This window comes from Lactuca serriola, chromosome 8 (genome assembly GCF_051521515.1).
Source record: "Lactuca serriola cultivar US96UC23 chromosome 8, Lser_US96UC23_V15, whole genome shotgun sequence".
NCBI lineage: Eukaryota > Viridiplantae > Streptophyta > Magnoliopsida > Asterales > Asteraceae > Lactuca > Lactuca serriola.
The window spans coordinates 90,406,169-90,432,336 of record NC_136415.1 but is presented as its reverse complement, the minus strand read 5'-3'; the positions used below and the strand labels follow the sequence as shown (position 1 = coordinate 90,432,336).

General features: G+C 31.8%; 1 protein-coding gene, 1 long non-coding RNA gene and 1 other non-coding gene across 3 annotated transcripts; all 3 read right to left on the bottom strand.

Annotated features, from left to right (window-relative positions):
• Positions 1-4,008: 4,008 nt before the first annotated feature.
• On the bottom strand, positions 4,009-5,796 carry LOC145071249 (uncharacterized). Its single transcript, XR_013690326.1, has 2 exons — positions 4,626-5,796; positions 4,009-4,550 (listed from the first exon to the last, which is right to left on the bottom strand). It is a non-coding gene; the product is annotated as an uncharacterized LOC145071249 (long non-coding RNA).
• Positions 5,797-18,947: 13,151 nt separating this feature from the next.
• Positions 18,948-19,021, bottom strand: TRNAV-AAC (transfer RNA valine (anticodon AAC)). Its single transcript has one exon. It is a non-coding gene; the product is annotated as a tRNA-Val (tRNA).
• A 1,692-nt stretch (positions 19,022-20,713) lies between these two features.
• On the bottom strand, positions 20,714-23,387 carry LOC145070466 (Calcineurin-like metallo-phosphoesterase superfamily protein). Its single transcript, XM_079017403.1, has 9 exons — positions 22,980-23,387; positions 22,541-22,624; positions 22,407-22,441; positions 22,072-22,183; positions 21,914-21,975; positions 21,713-21,818; positions 21,364-21,455; positions 21,121-21,169; positions 20,714-20,941 (listed from the first exon to the last, which is right to left on the bottom strand). Exons 1-9 carry the CDS (start codon positions 23,175-23,177, stop codon positions 20,864-20,866), a joined length of 816 nt encoding a protein of 271 aa, XP_078873529.1. The 5' UTR covers positions 23,178-23,387; the 3' UTR covers positions 20,714-20,863.
• Between the last annotated feature and the right edge of the window lie 2,781 nt (positions 23,388-26,168).

Genomic DNA, 26,168 nt, shown 5'->3' with positions numbered 1-26,168 from the left:
GTCTCTGAATCAATAAAAGGTGTTGGTTTTCTTGCCATCAAGGGTAGTTGGCTTAAGCTGAGGAAAAGTTGTTGCTTTGTAAATGTCTATGCCCCACAAGATCCTTTGAGGAAAAGATCCCTGTGGAATAATTTGTTTGATCTCATTAATTCAGACACATAATCCTGTTGGTTCGTCTTCGGTGATTTCAATGTTGTTCGCTTGCTGGAAGAAAGACTAGGATCCGCCTTCTGTCAAAATAGCGCCTATTATTTCAATGAATTCATACACTGTATAGGTCTGCTAGAGATTAAAATGGGGGGTCGAAGATTTACGTACATGAACTCAACTGGGGATAAGCACAGTAAGCTCGATAGATTCCTTGTCTCTCTAAATGCTATTGAGGCCTGGCCAAATCTAAATGTCACAGCCATGCCTAGGGTGCATTCCGACCATTGTGCTATTTTGTTATCTGCCTCCCAACTCGACTTTGGCCCGACACCTTTCAAGCTCTATAATTCCTGGCTTAAGGACCCAGATTTCGAGGGTATCTTAAGGCGGGGATGGGGTATCAGCAGCAATCCAAGACATCAGCTGCTTCTCTCTCCCCTGTCCCTTGTTGCAGGAAAAATAAGGAAATTAAAGGAGCATATTAAAGCATGGAGGAAGGAAGTTACAAAGAAAGCTAGAAAAGAGATGGAGGAACTTACAAACAGAATAAATGACATCGACCATTTGGCTGAGCAGGGCCTAATAAATAAAGAACTTCTGATAAGCCGACAGACCGCATATCAAAAAATTATGGAAATTGAATCCAGGCGTATTGAGGATTTAAAACAAAAATCTAGAACTACCTGGGCTCTAGAAGGCGATGAGAACAGTGCATTCTTCCATGGTATGATCAACAAGCATCAAAGATCTCAGAGGATTAATGGGACCAAGGAGAACGGATTCTGGATAAACGACCCTGTTGCAATTAAAGAGTTGGCCTTTAAGCACTTTGCCGGGAGATTCACTGAGCCTATCAAATCGCGCCCTAAATTCCTCAGCCCTCAATTTAAGAAACTACCCCCCATGCGAGTACGTACTTAGAAGAGCCCTTCTCTCTCTCTCTCTCTCTCTCTCTCTCTCTCTCTCGATGAAGTGAAATCAACCATTTGGGCTTGTGGCTCGGACAGGGCACCAGGCCCTGATGGATTCAAGTTTGCTTTCCTAAAACAATACTGGGAGGAGATTGGAGTTGATTTTTACCTCGCAGTGAAACACTTTGAAGCTTCGGGGTATATCGATAAAGGCTGCAACTCATCCTTTATCATCCTTGTACCAAAGGTGCAAGACCCAATCACAATAAACGACTTCCGCCCAATTAGTTTAATTGGATGTTTGTATAAAATAATCTCAAAGGTCCTAGCTGAAAGACTAAAAAAGGTGGTACACTTGGTGGTTAGCTCAGCACAGACGACATTCATTAAAAATCGGAATATACTTGATGGGCCCCTCATCTTGAATGAGTTCATAAGTTGGGTAAAGAGGAATAAAAAGAAAGCTTTCACTTTCAAAGTAGACTTCGAAAAAGCCTTCGATAGTCTTAGTTGGGAGTTCCTTGACTCAGTCATGCTGCAAATGGAATTTGGAGTAAAATGGCGATCATGGATTCGAGGATGTTTATCGTCAACTAGGGTCTCGGTGATTATCAATGGGTCAGCAACAAAAGAATTTGACATGGAGCGTGGGTTACGCCAGGGAGACCCACTATCCCCGTTTTTGTTCATCATTGCAGCTGAAGGACTTCACGCTGCAATGGAATCGGCGAAAGAAAAAGGCATATTTAAAGGTATCCAGCTCCCCGGCCACGACCCAGTAATTTCCCACCTCCAATATGCCGATGACGTGATATTTATGGGTACATGGTTGCTGGAAAACACAAAAAACCTGATAAGAATTCTAAGATGTTTTGAGTTGTCCTCAGGACTCAAGATAAACATGGCAAAATGTAAACTGTATGGTCTTGGTGTTCAGAATTTTGAGTTGGAACTAGTGGCCCGCACTTTCAACTGTACAATTGATTCCTTTCCTTTCACTTATTTAGGTCTTCCTGTAGGTGCTTCGATGGCAAGAGTAACCCACTGGAAACCTATCATTGAAAGATTCTAGGCAAAGTTATCTAGATGGAAAGCTTCCACCTTATCGTTTGGGGGAAGGCTGACTTTATGTAAAGCAGTTCTAAGCAGCCTGGGCACTTTCTACTTCTCTATTTACAAGGCACCTGTTAAGGTTATTGAAAGCCTTGAAAGGATTCGGAAGAGGTTTTTCTGGGGTGGCTCCATGGAATCAAGAAAAATGGCCTGGATTGCTTGGGAAAAAATATTGCAGCTAAAGAAAGAGGCGGGATGGGTGTTGATAGTTTGAAGGCGCAAAATCTCGCTTTGCTTGGGAAATGGTGGTGGCGTTTCAGGAACCAACCCGATAGCACATGGGCTTTGGAGTTAAAGGCCATTCATGGACCTGATGGTGGCATTTCCCATCCTTTGGCTACAAAAAGGAGAAGTGGCTGCTGGGGTTCAATTGCCTGCTTCCCATTATCACTAGAAAAAGATCATGTTCCTTTCTTGAACTACCTCCAGCAAGTAGTAAATGCAGATGGCTCAAGTAAATGGACATGGTCTCTCGAATCTTCGGGGGTATATACTGTTTCTTCTATGCAATCTCACATTGACAATCTAGTCCTTCCCCATAGTGGTAATATATGGATGTGGAACCCATTGGTCCCAGGTAAGGTAAACATCCTAGCTTGGCGAGTCTGTCACGGGAAACTTCCATGTATAATGAATCTTTTCAATCTTGGCATTAGCTCTACAAATGTGTGTAAGCTGTGTCATGAAGCTCCTGAATCGGAAGAACACATATTTGTGGGCTGCCCGATCTCAAGTGAAGTGTGTTCGCATGTGTGTAGATGGTGACGAGCATTAGACCCCTCCCCTAGCTCCTGTCGTGAGCTGTTAGATTGCAAAAATCGGCTTAATGGTCACCATAGACTGAAGGAGCTCCATGAAGCTATAATGCTAGTCTTCATGTGGGTAATTTGGAGATTCAGAAACAGTAAGGCACATGCTCTAAACTCAAACTCAAACTCAATCTTAAAAGCGGTGCTGGCATATGAGGTACAAGCTTATTCTCACTTATGGATCAATGCACGGAACTACGGAAGAGGAGAGGGCACAAGCTAAGATGGCTCGAGTGGTGTTGCGACCCAATTCTAGAATGTTACTATATGTCGTGATTTTGCTGATCTTATGTTGTCCGGTTTTTATTTCTTGTTCTTTTTTGTGTTCTAAACGTTTTGTACCTCCTAGCCCCTGGCTAGTTTTGTTTTTATATATATGCCTGCCGTTCAAAAAAAAATGCCGGGAGTAAACATTTTATTTAAAAATAAAAAAAAAAAAATTAATGTTAAGGTTGGTAGTACGCATTTGACATTTCTTCAATTATGTTATTGGATGTCGATCTATATACTATATAACATACATTCTTAGCTACCACGTTAAATAAACATATTATACAATACGATCAGTAGAAGTTCAATATGATATAGTAAAAATTAATCAATACAATAATACATCTTATATCAAAAGAGTAGAGGCAATAATGGGATAAAGTGACATTGGTTACAATGCTTATCAGGGACAACCAAAAGTGTGCTCGTATGTCTAACATTAAGATAATGTAGGTCATTTCCCACTCATATCTCACAGTTGCTCATGACTAATATTTTATATTTTATAGTGGATAAACAAAGTATATAAATACCCATGAAACAAATAGTTTAAAGAAAACTATATGATGTATTGATGTGTGTAGATTATAAATTCCCCTTCCACTGAAAATTCTTTCGCCTTACACACATAACATAACCAAACAACAGACATACAACATAAACATCACACATATACATACACAGAGTTAGATACCTTCGCATACATATGCATACAAACAGTCACATATAAGCATACATACATTCACACACAATCATAAAAACACACATATTTATATACATATACATACAGTCACATAAACACAAATTCACATACCTACGCATACAGTGACATACACACATAATCACATACATAATCATATACTTGTACATACAGCCACCAAACAGTTTACCAGATACTTTAAAAAAATTAATGGTATCAAAATGACTAAAATATCCTTGTATTTTCTACACATTTATGTAAAATTAACATTAGGGCCAAAAGAGAGCTTACCATGCCAAACTCTCATTCAATAAAGATCTCCATCCACCTGAGCATCGAGGACTCGGATGATAATGAACTTCATTAAACCTTTATTACATAGATATAATGTAATAGATACAAGCATCTATGAAAAACAGGGCCCAAAAACACAAAAAAAAAAAACAAAGCATGAAGCTTACCAAAGGAAATAAGATGTGATATTTTTGGAACATCCATAAGAAGTTCCAAAAAGTTTAATATTGTTTGAAATCAAAACGTCTAAGTAAAATTTGTTACCTGTGAGTGGAGCGACAAAAACCCTTAGGTAACAGTCACCTGAGTAAGAAAATGAAATGTAGAGCTTAGATATAGATTAGAGTTATAAACATAAAATAATGATATAATAGTCACCTGAGTGGGAGTTGTTTTTTAGACGCAACAAAACCCACAAGATATACTTATTTCTTCTCAGTTGTGTTGTCACCATAAAATCAATCTGTTTATCATATAAAGAAAATGAAAAGGGAAAAATGTTGAAATTAGTAAAAACCAACCTTCAATGTCTTTTACACAAGTGCTAACATCCATCCCTAAAGGAGACCATATCTTCATCGAGATGTGGAGAGAAAAAAAAAAAGGGGGATTTTAGGGTGAGAGAGATGGTGTCTTTAAGGATAAGACGATCAAGGTGAAGGAAATGATTCATGGACGTCTATTCCAAGTTTCAATATTGAAACCAAAATGCATCAAAACTTCATAATCTTATTCATAACTTGATATATGGAGATCATTCACGCAAAGAAAATAAGAAAAACTTACAAATGAGAGTGCTTCTTTCTTTCACGAATCATAAAATTGGGAGAGTACCGATTTGGTTTGGGTATTCTATACATTTAGTTAATATCATAAATTCATAAAGATAAAGGAAAATAGATGTCGAGGTAAATCGGTGGTGGTGGCGATTGATAACAGAGATTGCACCAGAACCTCATTCTGTAATTGATGACGATTGACAAACCAGAGAACCACACTCGGAATATTTTTGAAATCGATTGTGATAATGTCTTTTGGAGCAAGGGTTTGAACAATTATTCAAAATTAGGCATATCAAGAGGAATAAATCGATTTACCTTCAAGTATTGGTGATCGACCGGAAGCAAAGATCAGAGGAATAATATAAGCGCAAACCATTGTATTAGGCAATTTAAATTAAATTTGGATATGATCTTCTTCCTTACCATTTACCTTGGTTCGTCGACATCAACATCAGTTTCATTTCTCTTTCTCTAATCAACAATGATTGCAAAGAGTATTGAATGACTTTCAGGGTTCTAGGGTTTCCAGAGAGAGAAATACGAAGTATATCTCAATCGATTTTCGTCCTGATTTATTGGGACTGTGACGAACATATTGTTGATTTTATGGGAAAGATCTTAATTAAAAATGCAACCCAGCAATTGAAATTCAAATTGGAGAAGCAACACGTGGCATAATATTTGATTGCTTTACATATGACATGACACATGCCGAATCATATTAACACTATTCAGAGACGGAGATATAACAACTCATCTTCTTTCAAATTTTAGATTCATTTCAGCTAAGATAACTCTTTTCTTTAGTCACACGCGATTTTTAAATGGGGCATAATCTGTTCAAATCTCAAATTCGTAAAGCCCCCGATAGGCCTGGCAATCGTGTCGTGTTCGGGTTGGCGGGTCAAAATATGTCAACCCAAACACGATCCATTTAAATATACAGGTCACGGGTTGGCGGGTTTGGAACATAAACCCATATATGACCCGCCAACCCATTTATTTATACGGGTTCACAGGTTGGCGGATTCGTGGGTCAGATTTGAGTTCGTAGGTCTAAATTTTAGACATTTAAGTCTTAAACATCCAAATGAAAATTAAAAACATTTATAGAAACATACTACAGACTTAGCCTTAGAGATTACGACTTACAACCTTAGACTATCCACCACAAGTCAAAATGTCAAAATAGTCAAATGGTCTATGAATCAATAGTATATATTATATAATACTTATCTTAAATATTACTAAAAGAGAAAGCTTATGACATCATCTTAAATAATCTGGACCATTGATTGTATTTCAATCTTATTTTTTCCACCGTTAGATCAAATTGCTGACATCATCTTCCCTATATGGAATGTATTTAATTCCAATAAATGTTTTTCAATCATCAATCAATAACTTATATTCGTTGAAATTGAATGTATTTAATTCTAATAAAATTTTTCCATATTTTACATCTTGAATTTTCAGTTACGAAGATTTTAATATGGTCAATTTTAAAAACATATTACTAACAAATCATTTCAATCAAGGCCTTAATATTAACCATTAATATAAATCCGTTTATATTAGTAAACCATATAAAATCTTTTTTATTAGGAAATCATTAATACCGAAAAATCATATTCAAATTATCACATACATATACGATTCATTATTGAATCCACGACTCACATTTATTTTCAATTGTTTCTTTTCTTTAAACCTTCTCCTACAACATCGTTAATATTGCTTATAACTTCCATCATCATTCTCTGCTATAAACATTCACTCTTGTGCACTAGAAGGTCAGTACCTTCTTTCGCTTTTTATATTTTTTTCGATTATCTTTTGTTCCTATATCAAATGTATGTATTCATATATTTCGATTTTCTTTATCACAAATTACATGAAATTAGTTAACTACTTTTCTGAAAATTTTCAAATAAACATGAAAAGATATTAGGTACCTTTAACAAAACAAAAATCAACTATCTTGGGAACTGACATTAATTACGAAAATGTTACTTTTATATATTAGAGATGATTATGATTTTTTTTTTAATTTTTATGTCATAAGAATACGGTTTAATTTTGGCATGATTTTAAAATATCATTGAAATTATTATGTTTTTGTATATCATATCAACTTACTTTTTTATCTTTGTATAGTAACAATAAAAATTATTAATTTACACAACAAATATAGATATTTCAAATTTTGTAATATTATTATACCTTACAAAATACAACTCCCTCCAAAATAAATTTTCACCAGTAATTTCATCCATAATTTCAACAAATTTAAATTTGTATTTTCTTTATATAATTTTTTTTAATGATCTTGATTTTTTTTCTCCAAAAGTATATCAAACATTTACGTCTTAGATAATGCTGCCTATTATAATTATTATTTTCCAAAAGTATACCCGTTTAATGAGGAATTTGATATAATAAAGGAAGTGAATGTTAATTAAAATGAGATATATATTCCATAATTATTACATGAATTTATTAAAAAAAATTAATATCAAGGTGTAAACATTAAGCATTTTTAAAGTGAAATTTTAGAATACATACAAACGATGATGTTGTACAATGAAATATAAAATTGAATAGACAGAAAAAAAAACACTATTAAAGCAGTCAATCTTGAAAATAACATAGTTATGAAAAATTATAAAGTAAGATAAAAATTATAAAATATTAGGAGATTTGTAAAAAATACATTTAGTAAAAGCGTTACGGTTATTAGAAAAAATAAGACCGTTAAAATTAGTGAAAATACAATATATAAACTAAATTATTACAATAGTAATGAAATGTCATTATTTGATATTTCATATAATTGAAAGATATATCAAATTACATTGATGATATACTAAAATTATTTAAAGTTGCGCCAAAACTAATACAAAGTTCTTACGAACACCAAATAAATAAGAACAAACATAAAAGCTAGCATTTATATTTATAATCAATTTAAAATAAACCAATCATGATTTAGAAAAGAATCTTCATTGATGATATATTAAAATTAAATCTATATAACATTTAATATTTTATAAATTATATTACATAACTTTATTTGAATAAATGAAATAGTTGTCAATATTTAATGCAATAGAAAAAACGGTATATTGGTTGTCAATATATGTTTAAATTAGGTAACATTATTAACGTCTAATTAAAATGTTTATAAATATATAAATATCATAACTATATGAGACGAGGAAAGTCGTTCAACTAATAAAACTAAAAATGATGTCTACAAAGAGATCTTTCAATGATTATATATATTTATCGTTTTCAATGTATTTTCTACACATTTCAATAATACCAATAACCATATATTTTTTTATAATCATTATACAATATCTATAAACGATTATATGTTTTTTTATGCGTTTCCCGCATTTAACGCGGGCTATAATCTAGTTAAATATTAATACGTAATATATAAATACATTTAAAAATAAAATAATTTTTTTATTGAGAATATAAACGGGTTGGCAGGTCAATCCGTTTATTTTTTGAGAAACCCATATATGACCCGTTTAATAAACGGGTTGGCGGGTTGAAAAACTCAATCCAAACTCATTTATTTCGTGTCGTGTTCAAGGTCGCGTCGAGAATTGCCTGTTTTTATCATATGGTTTAACGACAGATCTGTAAACAATCGAAAACAAATAAACCATCTAAAAGAGAACTAAATATTATGCTATTATTTGCAAAGAAAACATAAAAGCTATGACAAAAAACCAAGAACGAGGCTCAGATCTATAAATAATCAAAGCAAAGAGGATAAACCCGCCATGGCTGCAAAAATCACGGCAACATCAGTAGCAGAATCAGAAGAATTCTATCGATTCCCACCACAATCTTGCCGGAAAATCGCCCCGCCAAGCTACGGAGGATCTCAAACTTCGCCGATTTACTCACACAACAAGAATTTCATCATCACCGCCTCTAGATGGGTAGTGTTGCAGATGCTCTAATTATTATTATTATTATTACTAAAAACGACAACGTAACGCCAGTTATCAAAGTGAAGGCAGTCGGAAATGCAGAACATAGGAGTCTGCCATGGATGAAGTTGAAAAAAGGAAAAGCGAAAGCAAGCAGTTTGATAAATGGTTAATGTCGTTGATTTTTGGGGGCAAATCAGTAATCATCGGCAACAGAGGGCGGCAACCACCCCTGTGAAACCTCCCCTCGGCTGCCTCATTTCTTTGTTGTGTGAGATTCGATTGTTTACCCAAACCCTAGTTTCTGACTGATTGTCTGCTTTTTAGAGGTTTTTTTTTTCGCCTATTTTATTGAAATACCTGTTTTGGCCTTCTAAATAGGGGCATTTGCTCATGAAGGATTGAAGGTAAGGGTGGGTTGGTCATTTGGTAATATTCGTGGTAAACGGTGAAATGAAAATAATTCGACATCAAAAATTGAAGTAAATGAATGACAATATAATACAATTATATTCATTAGATAAATTAGAACATCTTTTGAGAGTTTTTTCTAAGAGAATTTTCATGCTAAAAGGTTAATGAAAATTAAGAAAACTATTGGAGTTTCAAAGCTATTTTTCTTTATACATCTTGTTAGAGCATCGCAATACTTTTTTTTTTTTTCGAAAAAGCTTTTTAGCTTTTGAATTGATCATTTAAAAAATTATGATCTCATAAAAAAAATTTAAGCAAAATCTTTTTATCCAATAAGTTATTTCAAAAGATACAAAAATTTTATACATTTTTATATGCGATAGAAGCTTTTTTTATTATTATTATGTTAATGAAAAATCTAAATGACAAATACAATAGATCTTCATAAAAACTTATTCATTAGATATACTCTTTACTTAACTAGGTCTCGTGTAAGAGCTTTTTCAATCATTTTAACGATCCAAAACAATTTACACAAGAATAAACTCCAAATTTGGTCCCCATAGTTTTCAAAAATATGTGGATGAGGTCTAAAATTTTTCCAACTTGCATGGTCCAAAATCAAAAATATTTTATGATTTTAGTCATTGAAAAAATTAAAATGACTGTTTTACCCTTTAAAATTTTTTTTTTGTATTATTTTATATTTATTTTTGTATTTATAAAGTTAAAAATAATTATTATGCCGAAAACACCAATCGACTACATTTTTTTTCTCGGTCGTTCTCTCGCATTATTCCCGCCAGTAAAACTTAACCACCGTCGCCACCACACTTCTTGCTGGTAAGGAATTGACTTTTCCAATCCGTCAATCTCCTCCCTCCGCATTGGTAACTGTCTCACACTCATAGTCTACACCATAACCCGATTTTTTCATTCTCAATGGAGCTAAAAATCTACTCCGACAAGAACAAAATGACGACCCCAATACTTATCAACACCTCCTCCATCATCAGTGAATAAATCGAACAAAGAAAGAACCTGCAAAAGAAACTTGAAAAAAAAAACATTTGTTTGATTCATTCCCTTCTGTCACTGTCAACAAACACATACACATAGAGAAAAAAAACATACTCTAAAAATCTCATTCGTCTTCTCTCACCTGGAGCCACCCTTGAAGCCATCTAACCATACCATCAATTTCGTTGATTTGATGTTCTAAACTTGATTTTTCTCGAAACTCGGATGACCCAATATAAGATATTGACATCATTAAAATGAAAACGATTTGTTTCTTGTTGTTATCTATCAAAAGCACGAAGCATCATCCAAATCGATCAACCAAATTTAATCTCAAAATTTGAGAATGAAATCATATCTCTGATGTGTTGTAATCGATTGTGTACAACAGAGAAATCAGATATTTGTTGTTGGTAGTGATGTTGATGGAGCTTTAATGAATTTGGCGTGTAATCGTGAACAGGGGTTGCATCATCGGTGGGTTTGTCCAGGGATGGGAAACAGTGAGATAGATGGTGAATAGGGGTTGGGTCGTTGGTGAAGATAGAGGGAAACAATGGACAGGTCGTCAGAGAAACTGAGAGGCAACAGTTGCAGAAGCTTCTACCATGGAGTGGTGGTGGAATCACAAACGGGAGGAGAGACTAAGGGTTGAGGGAAAGAGAGATGTGCTTGAAAAGAAAAGAAAATAAAGGAAAAGAAAGTAAGGAGAGAAAAGAAGAGAAAAGAAATTTGTATTTTATGTTCCTAAGTTGGAGAGAAGTAACAGGAAATTTAAACATTTTATTCCAGAGTTCAACAAAAGAAAAGAAAAGAAGAGAAAAGAAAGTACATAGAGAAAAGAAGCGAAAGGAAAGGAAAAGAAAATGTTCTTTTGTGTTCCCGAGTTGGAGAGAAGTGGAAGGAAAATGAATTATTTTGTTCTTTCTTTCCAAATCCTCCCAAATCGGAAGGAAAGTTAGGAAGGAAAGTGATCCTCCCATTTCCCTTCACTTCCTTCCAGTTCCCTCCTTTAATGAAACTCGATAACATCAATTTCTTTTATTTTTTTCTCATTTCCACCAGTTTCCTTTCTTTTCTCACGTTAAGTTGAACTCAGGAACGAGGTGTTAGAAGGGAAAATGATCATTTCATTTTTTTCCACTTCCCTCATTCAATGAAACTCGGGAACACTAACTTTTTTTTTTTTTTTTTTTTACTTTCTTCTCATTTTCACCCATTTCATTTCCTTTCCCTTGTTAAGTTGAACTAAAAAACAAAGTGTAAGAGATAATTTTAAAAGAAAGGGAGAGAGAAAGAGAAAACAAAATAGAGAGAGACGGAGGGGTTGTATTCCTTATTTTTAAAAGAATTATTCTAATATTAGGAAAGCATAAAAATAAATATAAAAAACAATTAGAATGGCAAAAAAAAGTCCTTTTATTTTTTTATAGGCATCATAACCATTAAAAAAACAATTTTGAATCATCCATACAGATTCAAAAAATTTTGAACTTTATTTATATTTTTTTTTTGCTAACCATGAGGTTTAATCTTTATACAAATATATCATATAAATAAATTGAAATAAAATCCATTATAATAAAAAAAAAATATATTGAATCATCAACTTTCATATTTTGCATATTTCACCCCTTTTATTTTAATATATTTCATTTTATAATTATTATATAATTATTTTCAATGTTTTGTTTTTTTAGCTATAACATAATAATTTTTTTGTATTTTTGGTATATAAATAAAAGCCTGATATAATTGTATTTTATAGTTCGTATTAAAATACGATTTGTGTTTAAAAAATGACCGATTAAATGAAAAATTATATAAAACATTTTAGAAAGATATGGAAGATTAGTTAAATTAAAAAAATAACATTATAGTAAACCTAACCATTGGAGATGTTAGTTATTTACAAATAAAAAAAATAGAATGAATAAATGACAATAAATTTAAGTTATAAGATAATAAGTTAACCACTAAATATGCTTTTAGAATTACAATTTTGTTTTTTTGGCCTCTACAATAAGAGCCTAATGATTGATACGTAAAATTTCGTATAAGAGGTCCAATGACACAGTTAGAATATTGTAGGGATGAATATGAGACGGAACTTGTACTGAACCGAGAATCTTGAGTACTGATGTAACATTTCAAAATACGGGCCAAAATTTTCATTTTGTATTTAAGTGATTTGCAAAACGTTTGTAACAAAATGTCATACAATCATATCATTTAATAAAAACATGTCTTGTAACTGTAAACCAAAACGTAAAACATAATATTGTCATAGTACAAATCCCAGAATATCTCATAGTGCGGAAAACAAAGAGCGTGCGTGTGATATGCCGCTACCGCGCCAGCTCCTTCCCCTTGGCTGAAGAGGTACCTGAAACAACAACTGGAAACCGTAAGCACGAAGCTTAGTGAGTTCTCCCACTGCACCACATACCATATAACCACATAACATACATATATTGTCAGGCATATCTAGGTGCCCGACCTACCCCTTCGATCCTCTCGACCGGATGCTGACTAGCATATCTGGGTGCTGGTCTCCCCTTCGGTCCTCTCGACCGGATGCTGACTAGCATATCTGGGTGCTGGTCTCCCTTTCGGTCCTCTCGACCGGATGTTGGGGACTATTTCACCCCCTACTACTACCACATAACACATATCACATAATCTATCTAGCATGGCTGGGCATGACTGCCCCTTCGGCCCTATCGACCGGTAATCTGGTGACTATCTCCCCTACTGTCACTAGCACATAGCATCATATCATACTAACACATAAACATATCACAGGTAGTAACAACCCTAGATGAATATCACAGAGACAATCATCTAATCATACAAATCCTACTGGTGGGACGGCATTGTGGCCGTAGACCCACTGCTACTGGAAGGTAACTCACCTCGAAAAGTAGTTGCTGAAAGTCTGCTTGCTAAGCGCCTGACTGCTGAACCGGTAATCCTCCGACTATAAATCATAACATAGATTAGCCACTCATAAATACCCTTATGTCAGATGACTGACCCACCCCTGGTCCAAGGTCAACTCCTTGGTCAAAGTCAACTTCCAGTTGAATGGACTCGCCGAGTCATGGCACAGACTCGCTGAGTCCTTCTCCTACTAATCCGGTCCTACTCAGCAAGTCCCTCTTCTCACTCACTGAGTCACCCTCAACTCACTACTTGGGACGAAAGAACCGACTCGCGATCCGACTCGCCGAGTCCAAGAACAACTCGCTGAGTCCCCACGAGCAGATCTCCTACTCGCTTCCAAATCCTCACCAGAGCATCCTTTATGAGGATTTGGGTTTCTAGGACTATTGCTACACGTTAAATTGCTAATTTCGCGTGTAGATACGAAGGGTTGGACCTTCAACACCTAATCCCCTCTTACTCAGTAACAGTTCATATGACTCGCCGAGTTTGAAGAACAACTCATCGAGTTCCAGACAATCTTCATAGGACTCGCCGATCTGTTCATCTAACTCGCCGAGTCTAAGACCATCTTCATGGAACTCGCCGAGTTCCACTTTGGGACTCGCCGAGTCCCTTCGACCCACTTCCCATACAGACCAAATATGAGACATGCAACGCTTCCAAACCATAGATCTATGTTCCTAGGGCATGCTTATCACGTACAATTGCAAACTTTACGTGCATGCATGGCCCTATAAGCTCCAAAAGGCAAATCTAAGCTCTTTATGAGGTCATACACTCAATAGGGACCTTAATCACTTCAACCACAGAGACTTTATACTTCTAATACGTCCATAAGGTCGAGATCTGAAGTCCTTTCGGATCATAGAGCACAAACACATGGAGTTTGGTGTTTTAGGGCTTGAAAACCACCAATTAGGGACAAAAAGGGAATCTAATGAACTAGTGATCAAGGTAGGGACTTATCTACCTGAATGGAAGCCTCTTGCAGGGTAGATGTCGGATCTACTTCCCCTCCTTGCACTCTTCCACCTCCTTTTTCCTCTCTTAAGCTTCAAACTTCCTTCACAAGGCCAAAAATCACTCACAAGGACAAAAGGGGGCTAGGGTTTCACTCTACAACTCTTTTGGAAGTTTTAGGGACAAGGGAGGCCGAGTTAGGGTGTTTAAATAGGGTGCAAACACCCGGGTTAGGGTTTTTGCCCAAACAAGGCCTACTCGCCGAGTCCAAAGCTTAGACCCCGCGTCTCATCCCGCTCCCACTCGGCGAGTTGATTCTTCAACTCGCCGAGTCCAAGGCATAATGCATAACTTAAGAAATATTAATTACAAGGAATACGTACAAGGAACCAGGTGCTACAATTGAAATGGATGATAACTCGATACTGATCACTACCGATCACTGAACCAGTTTAATGTTACATGTAACGGTACCAGCTATGGTATTCGTTTTTGGTACTAGCACTGGTAACGACGACTAGCATCGGTAACGACGGTACAAATCCTGAATTTCATGATTTTAGAGTACCGCATACCATTTCATATTAACATAAACGATTACAATGCAGGCTTGGTACGGGTTTTAGCTCGAAAATTTCGATAGTCTTGTTCATAGAATATTATTAGTGTTCAACAGTTGACCTGTCATGTATACAACTAAAATGATACAATCTATCATTTTTTATTTGTTAATAAAAATGTAAATTTAATTTCAGTCATTCTTTTCATAAAAATTATAACCAAAAATTATAATATCTTTTATATCGATCTTGTAACCAAAAATCACTAAAAGTATCTTTAATTCCAATTCTCTCAAATTTATTTAGATACAAGAATCACCATACCCTAAGTTTATTAAATTTATATATGAAAAAATGTTTTTCTAATAAAATTAAACTAAATAAACTTAAGTTTTTTTAGCCATAATATTTGAATCCTCTCTAATAAATGAAAGTTTTTTTTTGTCATTTGTCACACTCTCATTCAATTTGCCAAATGTCATTTGTGGTTATTTTGAAATATTTTTTTTTTCACATGTCATTTTATGAGTTTTTTTTTAATTTTATTAAATTCCTCATATTATTTTAATGTAATAATTGAAATAAATGTAGTAATAAATTGATATTAATTTCACTAATAAACTTTCCTTTTAATTTTAAAATTCTCAAAAATAAAACTCATTAGTTCATTTTCTTTATTTAAATTATTTGTTTAAATATAAAAGATAAAAAACATTTTCATTATAATAAATAATTATTTTTTTTCTTAAAAGTTCAAAGTTCTCAAATATTTTGACCTTTATATTTAGAGTAAATACACGAATGGTCCCTATGGTTTAGGGTAATTTGCGCGTTTGGTCCCTAACTAATTTTCTTAACTCGGAAGTTCCATAATATTTGTTTTTGTTACGCGATTGGTCCCTGTCTTACCTATAAAGACTATTTTCCCTTAATTTTTTAATTTATTTAAACAAATACAACCCCAACCCCATCCCTTCACCTCACCTTACCTACCACACTATTTTTCCCAATTTAAATAATAGTATTTTTAGTTAAGATAATGACCAAGCGCGTAACAAAAACAAATAGTAGGGACCATGCACGTAGCAAAAACAAATAGAAGGGACCTTCCGAGTTAAAAAAATAAGTTAGGGACCAATCGTGTAAATTACCCCAAACCATAGGGACCATTCATGTAATTTACTCTTAATTATTTATCAAAAATTGATTTTAATAAATATTCATAAACTCTTATAATTAATTTGAAATTATTTATTTCATAGAAATATTTATTTCCAATGAGTAGTAACATAATAAATTGGGAAATCTTCAGAAAAGTCTCAATATTTACGGAAAAGTTACACTTTAGTCCGAAGATTTTTTTAACGAAAAAGTCTTGAAAACCGACAAAAATTTGCAGTTTGACCCTTTTTGACCGATTGAAACCGATACCAAATTAATTTGAGACTATTTCGTAAACTAACCCAAAATATTTGGACTTTTTTGTAAAGAAAAAAATACTTTTTTGCAAACAAAAATATTGAGACTTTTCTACAAATAAAACCCATATTATTATTATTATTATTATTATTATTATTATTATTATTATTATTATTATTATTATTATTATTATTATTATTATTGTTACTAATACATATAAATGCATTTAAATGGAAAAATAATATTAATGACATTATTTAAGGGTGGAGGTGGAGAAGATGGTGATACTTTTAGCATTGAAATCATGAATGTTTGTTTGTATATTTTTACTTTGTATATGGTCATTTCACATTTGTTATTATTGTTTTCAATTCAAAATACTAATACTTAACAATTTAAAAGAAGTTGTATATTTGTAAATGGTCATTTGTTATTATTGTTTGTATATTTTACTTTGTATATGGTCATTTCAGGACATTTTCGTTCAAAAAAAATCTTGGGACTAAAGTGTAACTTTTCCGTAAATATTGGGATTTTTCTGAAGATTTCCCTAATAAATTATAAGATCTTATTTATTAAACCATATACATCTTTTTTTATTAGAAAAACTATTTTGTTTTTTAGCTAAAAGTTACAGTTTATATCTTATAAAGGATTGTAATATTTTTTTATAAACTTGTCTTATCTTTATGTATTAAAACAATAGATATCATGTTGATAATGATCTTTTAAATATAATAAAGGAAAGCAAGTATGACTAAAAAAGTATGAGAGACATGTTTGTCTTTAAATTCATGGAGTGTTTAAAAGGTTTAGGCCTCATGAGTAATGTATTAGTTTTATAAAGGCCTTTCATTTTCGACATACAAAAGTGTAACATGCACAAGCTCTCTCTCATTTTCTCTCTTGCAATTTTTTTTTGAAGAATACTTGCTCTCTTTAAGTTATATTTTGATATTGATTTAAAACTTAAGAGTTTTGATTAGCATCATCATCAAGTTGGTTATTGTTAGTGTTTTCATCTAGATGAAGTTCTACTTTACATTCTATATCAACATTCAAGTCTCCTCTTAAGGATTCAAAGAACTACAACGGTTGTTATTTTCTTTTCTGTTCGATCATTGAAAGAAGATCATTGGTGGGTATAAATTATTTTATGTTATTTGAAAATTTTAAAGTCTTCCATTTCTAAATATTATGTTTTTAAAACTAATTTTTAAATAAAGATTCAACATATACATATACATATTTGAACCTCATTCTTTATTAAATTAAATTTTGGATATTTTGCTTTTTTTCATTGATCTTTAAGGTAACGTTTGATATATGGACCGAACCGTAGTTGACGGAACTGAACTAGATATAACTTATTAAATTGTATCGTTTTTGGTGCGGCTAGAGCAAAACAATATAAATTACCAAATTACCTTAGACAAAAAAAATAAAGAAATAAAAAAAATTCACTGTTGAAGGCATATTTGTTAACTCATATACAATCCAAAACCAAAAACAACGATAATAATAATAAATTAAATCAGTAAAACAAAATCAAAAGAAAGTAACAATTTGAATTTGTTCAACAAATGGTGTGTTTGGCAAAAGTAGTTGTTAGCTGGAAGCAGATAGCGGTTAGCTGGTAGCGGGTAGCTGATAGCGTGTAGCAGGTAGCTGGTAGAAGCTCCTAAACACTTTCAAAAGCTAAAAGGTACCGCCAAACAAAGCTAAACGTTTAAAACTAAAAGTTAAACGTTTGTACTGTCAAACAAAGTTTTTTGTTTAAACTATAGCGTTTTATCAAAAGCTAAAAGGTAGAAGCTCCTAAACGCTTTCAAAAGCTCCGTGCCAAACACGCCCAAAATAAATAATAAATAAAACGTTGAAATCAACAAAAGATATATATTGCTGTAAAAAAACAAACAATTCCTATTCATCCTCTGTTTCATTATTCTTTTGCCTTATCTCTTTCTTTACCAAAATACATCCACCACCGTCTATCTCGCCGATAAAACAATGATGACAATTTATGGAGCAAGGCTTAGGATGGAGATACTTTTTTGTTAGTAGACCAAACTTTAGGAGCTTTTTATGTCAAATTTGGAAAATTTTGTTGTTTTCTCCCTCATTTGAATGCATGCACAAGAAATCTCTTTCATTTTTATTACCTACAACTTCAAAAGAAAAATTAAATCATCACTTTCTCTCAATTTTCCCCAAACCATACACTCTCTCTCATCGGCACAAGTTGCCAAGCCAAGGGCTCGGCTGGGTGTTCATTGAGGTAACCGGGGTCCTTGCCATGACCACACCGAGTGTAAACGTTTTGTGATATGAAGGTGTTTTTGTCAAACGGAATTAAGATAAGATTCCATCTAGTTCCACCCTTTTGGGAGTATTTTTTTTTTTTTTTTTGCTTAAAACCCTAGGAATGTTGTGATAATCGAAAAAGATCTACAGATGGCATTCTTGATAAAATTTTTAATAATTCCAGCAAGTTGTTATAACATTTGAATTGGTTTTAAAAGTTAACAAAACAAAAATTATTTAGCATATAATTAATATTAATAAGATAAGTAATTGATATAATCCGCTGGTTTTTCTATACAAGCTTTTTCTAACTGGAAGTGCACCTGCAAAAAAAATTTGTGGCTTCGCCCGGGTTCGAACCGGAGACCTTCAGTGTGTTAGACTGACGTGATAACCAACTACACCACGAAACCGTTTGTGATCTTGTTGTTATTTATTGCATTTTAAACGTGTTCTTATCATAATTATGAAAATAATATATTTATTGAATCGAGACAGATTCAAAGTATATGATATAAATAGAGTTTGATGCTTGTTGCATATGCTTTATTATATTTAGTTTTCGTACGTTTATTTTGTGGGATGTGATTTGTTGTCATTTTATTTTTAAATGATATAATTTGGCTATTACTTTCTATTTCTTTTTTGAAAGGCTGATAAGTTTTACTATTTTCTACTATATAAAATGTTATCTAAAAATAGATAGCATTCTATCTACAACATACAAATATAGACGTAGCATATATAACCTTTTTATAAATATATGTTACAATTGATTACTTTGAGATGATAAAGTTTAAATTAAATAACAATAAAAAATATTTAAGCATTTTATACCAATAACTTGTACACCGCTAATCTATTCCTAATTTAGATTAGCTGCAGGTGCCAGGTGGAGAACCAATTAGATAAATACATTAAATACTAGGTGTGAGACCCGTATATTATACGGGTTGATTAAAACAAAATGTTAATATAAATGATTAAATGGAAAATTTATTTGAATTTGAAATTTGAGATAACTGAAAATTATGAGAAAAAAACACGCAAAAAATATATAAATTAAAATTATGTGTTTAGTTATCAAATTTGTGTACTAAACAAGTAAATTATAACAAAATGCTAAACACAAAGGTTTAAATTGTAAATTTATTTGAAATTGAAATTAAAATTTAGAATTTGAAATTTGAAATTAATAGTCATTATGGTAGGTTTAATTTATGGAAGTTATATTAATGATATACTGGAAATAAAAAATGAAGTAAATGACAAGTGGAAAATAAATATATCTTAAAATTATGACAAAGTGACATGTGACCAATTGAATGAGAAAATGACATGTGGCAAAACCATTCTTATTTATTAGGATAGATTTGAAAAAATATATTCATCAAAAAGACATCATGCTTCTAAGTTCCAAAGTGGATCTTTGAAATATGTCATATGTGGTTGGTTTAAAAACAATATTAACCCTTTTAACTAATATATTATATAATTAGTTGTGAGATTCATGTATTACATGAGTTTATTTAAAAAAAATTAAATATGAAAATTTAACAATTTGAGAAATTTAAATTTATAAGAATTTTTTTTTAATTATTAAAATTAATGAGACTTTAATACATTGAATACATTATATATATAAACATTTTCTAATAAATATACATTACCTTACATATTAAATATGAAATTTTAATTTAATAAAATAAAAAATACAATTGGAAAATAGAAAATTCAAAAATTCTAGAAAATATCATGTGTCCAAATAAAAAAGAAGAGGACACATGACAAAAAGATTTTGATTTATTAGGGATGATTGCTTTAGTATTTTATTTTGTTCTTTTGTAACTAATATACTTTTCAAGTGATTTAATATTTTTAAGCTCAGATGTTGATAAGATGACTCAAGAAAATCAATTGTGAACTAAATGGCTTAAATCAGACAAACTTTGAAAACGCAATAAAGAGCGAGAGCTTAAAATAAACAAAGATTGGCTTTCTTTAGCAAACAAATTATAACAAAGAAATTCTACAATAAAATAGTAATGTAATTGAACTACACACATGCTAAAAGTAGGAACTACACTTCCACGTTGCTAAAACACTACAAAAAACAAGGTCTCATCTTCACATTTCAACTAAAGAGTTCATAATTACAAAAAAAAATGCTTTAATCTTGAAAATACCACAAGAAATCAAGAATCTACACTAATAATGGCAAGATTTCACAACTATATCATATGTTTTTTTTCCAATTACATAACCTCCCTTCCTCTTTGTCTAAATGTGGATTCATGAACAATATCCCCTTTGAAACTAACACCATATGTTACCTGTCCAAAAAAAAAAACTTCACATTTCAAAAGAAAAGGCTAATAATTGGTTCAAAGTTTGAACTTTGAAGGAAAAGTTAAAAAAAGCTTCAATGTTGAATATTTATTTTCAAATAACAAAATATCTACCCAATTATAGCAATGTCAACAAAAATTTTAAGAGAAAGATTAGAACTCACAATTTCAAGGGGGCTCACTCTGTGAAGAAGGAACATATTTTTCGTTACACTACAAAAAAACAGAAGATGAAATCATGATGTTGTGATGAAAGTTGTTGTTTTTTAGGATAAATGGAAGAAATTGCAACGTACTTTCATTTATTCCTATTGTAACATTGTACTTTGAAAAATCTACCCAATTATTATAACACTTCTTTAATAAATAAATATTAAAAAGTTAAAAAGTTTATCATATTTACTTACTTGAAAGGAAGTGATTCTTGGCTTATGGTTGTTAAATAAGGTCCTTCAATACGAGCTTCATTATCACATGAGTGTCCACTTAAATAAGCATCCTGAAAATATACGAGACATGATGTTTTGATTTTTTTTTTATTCATTAAACATTTACTTTTACAAAAAGATTTTGTATTGAAGATTAGATACCCACTTTCTATTTAGTATCATTACAGAAAAAAAAAAGTCAACATTCTTGATTTGGTGCCACAAGCTTTCTTTAACCTTTTTTCTTTTTTTCTTGAAGGGTATTTTAGATATTTGACAAAAGTTCAAACTTTTTTATAAACATTTGGGATGTGAGTGAGTAGAATACCACTCCATGATTCATCAACATTTGTAGCATAACATTGTTTCCTTTTGCTTGTGTTTGATTCCGACTTTGATTGCAGAATAGTGGATGAAATCCAGTAGCAATGTGCCTTGAGTCTCGAGGAATTAACAGAATTTAATTAATTGTGTTCATTGTAATTATATAAATAAATAAAAGAAACAAACAATTGGTTTTGATTAATACCAGTTACTATTGCTCGATTCAAGTTTTCTTGACAAAAACTTTAACTCAACTTCTGAAGGATCCTGTATTGCATATTTGTATTTAAATATACAGAATAATATAAACTTTACTGAAATGAACAATATATTTAAAAAAAGAAAAAATGAAAAGATATGAACCTGTATCATTCCATTATTTAGAGCTATAATATCGAGTGTTCTTTCACTTGAAACATTCACCTGTTTGAAAAAATAATCTGACTTCATATCCTGTAGAGCTACTGTAGTGTACCTACATTTAGAGTTTAATTGCAGCTAGAATTTTTTTTTTAAATTGTTTTGTAGTAAAATATCAAAAAAGATGAATGAAATATGTTAAAGAAGAAAGTCAAAAGGGTGTTTCTCTTTTGCATTTTGCAAAGGGAGATTCTATGAGTCAGATCCAAAAATAAAAAGTATTCAGTTAAAGTGCAAAAAAATGTTAAAAAGTGTTTTAAGAGATTATATTAATATACCATGGAGCCTTCAGTGGATTGAAATATTGTGTTGCCTGTGAAAAAACATGAAATTATAAGACGATTTCGCTACTTAAAATCAAAGAGAGAAGAATTAGTTGATTCTCAAAAGAAATTTTGAAGTTAGATCTTACATTTTGTAAGAGTGGATCATCTTCACCAAGCTCACTGATGTTGATCACAAATCCTACTTTATAAGTATTCATCACCTTCTCTATCTTCATATCAAAAGAAGTTCAAAATCGGAACCATAAGCAATAAAATTGAAATGTTAAATTGCTCGATAATGTGAAAACATCATTGTAATTTTATTATGAGCATTGATAAGCTGATTTAGGAGGAATAGAAATTGACTTGATTAAGAGCATTAATAAACTGAAAGGGGCAAAAATCCACAGATCCCAGAAAAAACAGAAGCTAAAAACACGTTATACTGGCAACTCGAGTTCTAATTAGCGTAAACAAGTTTTATTGATGTAATGTAAACCAGTAACTACAAAAGTGTAGAAACGTATTGAGGAAGAACTCTGAAAGTGATTATAGCTATTTCAACTATAAATGAAGAAAAATTACCTGTTTAAGAAGACGGGTTTGTTCTTTGGGAGTTCTAAATCCACCACGAACAGAAATGAAGTAAATCTCACTGAATTGACGATGAATTCGAAGTCGATAAGTGGGCGTTTGAGGCTCACCGAGGTTGATGGCATAGTAGAGAGCAAAACAGAGTGCGAGCTGTATGATTACAGTACAAACCCATGATTTTTTCTCCATTTTTGCTTCAGAAACATAAGAGATCTTCAAGTGACGATATTGTGATCTGAATTATTGATAATATAGATGCCACCTGACGATGTAAACTTAGAACGTGATGGATGTGAGAGGATACATACAGATTTTAGATAAATACAGGGATACGATTGAAATAAGTGAACCTAAAAGGCTAAAATAATGGCTCCATGATTCCCTTTGATTTTTCCTGATTGTGAAGTGGCTCTTCAATGAGAACATTAATGTGTAATAAATTACAGGATTTGACAATTCATTTTAGTAACATATTTTCCTCCTCATGCATATAAAAAGGTAAATTACTAGAAAAATCAATAATTTCTATTATAGTAATTGAAAATTTTATCTTTTTTGATGTATCCTACTTATATTTATCTAACTTTATTAGCATTTTACTTATTTGAAAATTTAATCCTTACACTTGCTTTCTTGAGTTGGCACAATTGTAGCAACTCACTAAATGCAAAGTAAACTGTGGGAAGTTTGGGATTGCTTATTTAGGTGTTTCGGATTGGTTACATTTCAAAGAGTCATCTAAAAAAATATTTGAAAAATGGATAAGTGCTTTTTGAAATAGGTTTTCAAACACCTCAAAAAAGTTAAAAAAAAAAAATTGTTTTTAAAAAGTCACAACTTTTCAAAAATGTTTATAACTTTTCACCTGACTATAATCTAGTTTAAACACGTTTTTTTAAAAGATATCAATTTATAATTTCTTAAACCACATAAATTAATCTAAACATCATATATATATATATATATATATATATATATATATATATATATATATATATATATATATATTACCACATAAACTAATAAAAAATTTTATATAAAAAATGCTTATTGAGCTAAATAAGCAATTCCAAACACCCCCTTAAACCAACTTGTATATATTTTAAATGTTTATTATTTTATCTTTATTAAAAATGAATTTTAGAAAAAAAAATATTTGTATGAAAAAATAATAAGTCGATAAGTTCTTTTTTAGTGTTTGTTAAATTTTGTTTATACGTATAAAATGATGAAAATAATATCTTACATATTATTGATTTTTTTAATATAGTTTATGAATATTTTTATAAGATTTATAAAAAAACAACTATTTATAAGATAAAATGATCAACCTCACATACCAATGAAATTTTCTAATTTATTGTTACAAAAATAATATCAATATCATCAAAGCAAATATTTTTAAGAAAATATCAATTATCAATAATACATCAAAAACAACCCAAACCGAAGACGGCGACGATGATGAAGAGGCCATTCTTGTAACCTAACCTCAAGCTTAAGCATCTCGACCGAAGCATAAGTCCAAATGCAAGGAAGAGGTCGTATTTGTTAGATCAAGATGTGTAAGGTCTTAACTAAATTAATATAAACCTAGTGAATAAAAGTAAAGTTATTTTTGGATTGCTCTCCTAACCAGAAATAACTAGAATGGATATTAGGAGAGAGAGATAAAATGATTTGTTAATATATTATATGATTAATATATTAATGAGAAATTGTTATCAATTAATTAATTATTAATTGGAATTAATCTGAAATTAATTTAGGATTAATTAAAGGTGTAATGATTGAATTGTAATTGTTCATAATTGATCAATGAAAGCAATTCTAGATTGTTCTATAGGGTTGAATCGGTTTTATGGAGCCTTTTGGAAATCTCCTAGAGTTGATAAGGATAATTGGCTTGAATAGATTAAATATAATATTTAATTATTCAAATCAGAGTTTTTCTTTGAGATCCCCTAGCTATAAGTAGGACCCATTGGCTCCTAAATTTCATGGATTTTACCTCTCAAATAGCTTGGGAGTGGTTGAAAGACAACGCTAAATGGGCACTGGTTACAAAAGTTGGTGAAGATTCCCTGCCTCCTTCTTTAAAACAAACCAAAACATCTTCATCCAACGCCTACACAACATCTTCTGATGCATAGTATCCTCTTGGATTCCCCCAACAACAAGAATAGTTGTTTAATGTTGAAGACTCGCCCCCTCAGAGAAAAATAAAAGGAAAGAAAGCAACATCGACATCTTCAACACAAAATGAAATGTTTGATCTCGCCAAACAAATTGTTGGCATCAACATTGCAACCAACACAGAAGCGGAACAGAGATAACGATACCATGAAGAAAAAATACACATTTACCAAGCCAATAAAGAACGGAAAGCTCAACTATTGGACCAGGAGATTGAGTACCAATATATGGAGTATTTTCTATGACCGCATGATCATTTGACTGGTGCTATTTTACGTTCGAGCCTATGATCTTTCAGTTGAGGACCTAACCGAACAATATGTTCCATCATGCTCTTAATGCTTGGTCTTACTTATTCCTGCGCCTTTGGGGTTAAGAGAGGGCTATTATTATTTTCACATAACCAAAAAACTATCTGAAAGACATTGAACAACTTCCGAGTATCTATATTCAAGCTCAAGTCAATTACAAATATGATCAAATATGATGAAGACATCAAAGAACTCGAAGAATGCACAATCAAGACAAATATGAAGAAAAGTTCAAGTGGAAGACATTGTGTGAAACAATATGTGACCCATCGATAGCGGGAGTGTATGGGTTGGTCCATTAAGTGTTACCAACCGTGCTAACTATATTAGTAAACCTTGAAAATGGGACTTTGGCAATGAGTTCAACTGATTACTCGGAAGGTTGATTGTGGAAAAGGGTTAAAAAAAAGTAGAAGGTTTTAAATACTAAAATAAAATAAGCATAACATTTATTATGTGTTCAAAAGTTTCGGATAAGAAACTATTGAGACACAAAATTGATATATCTTGCTTCTTGAGGATGTTGTGATAAAATGTACGAAATTTGTGATTCCACTAAATTTTTCTTAGGATCAGAGAGTAAGACTACGTTGATTATTTCGGGCCAATCTCGGGACGAGTTTGGAATAAAAATGTGGAGGTTTGATCTGTCAATTCTATATGTTTTTATTCT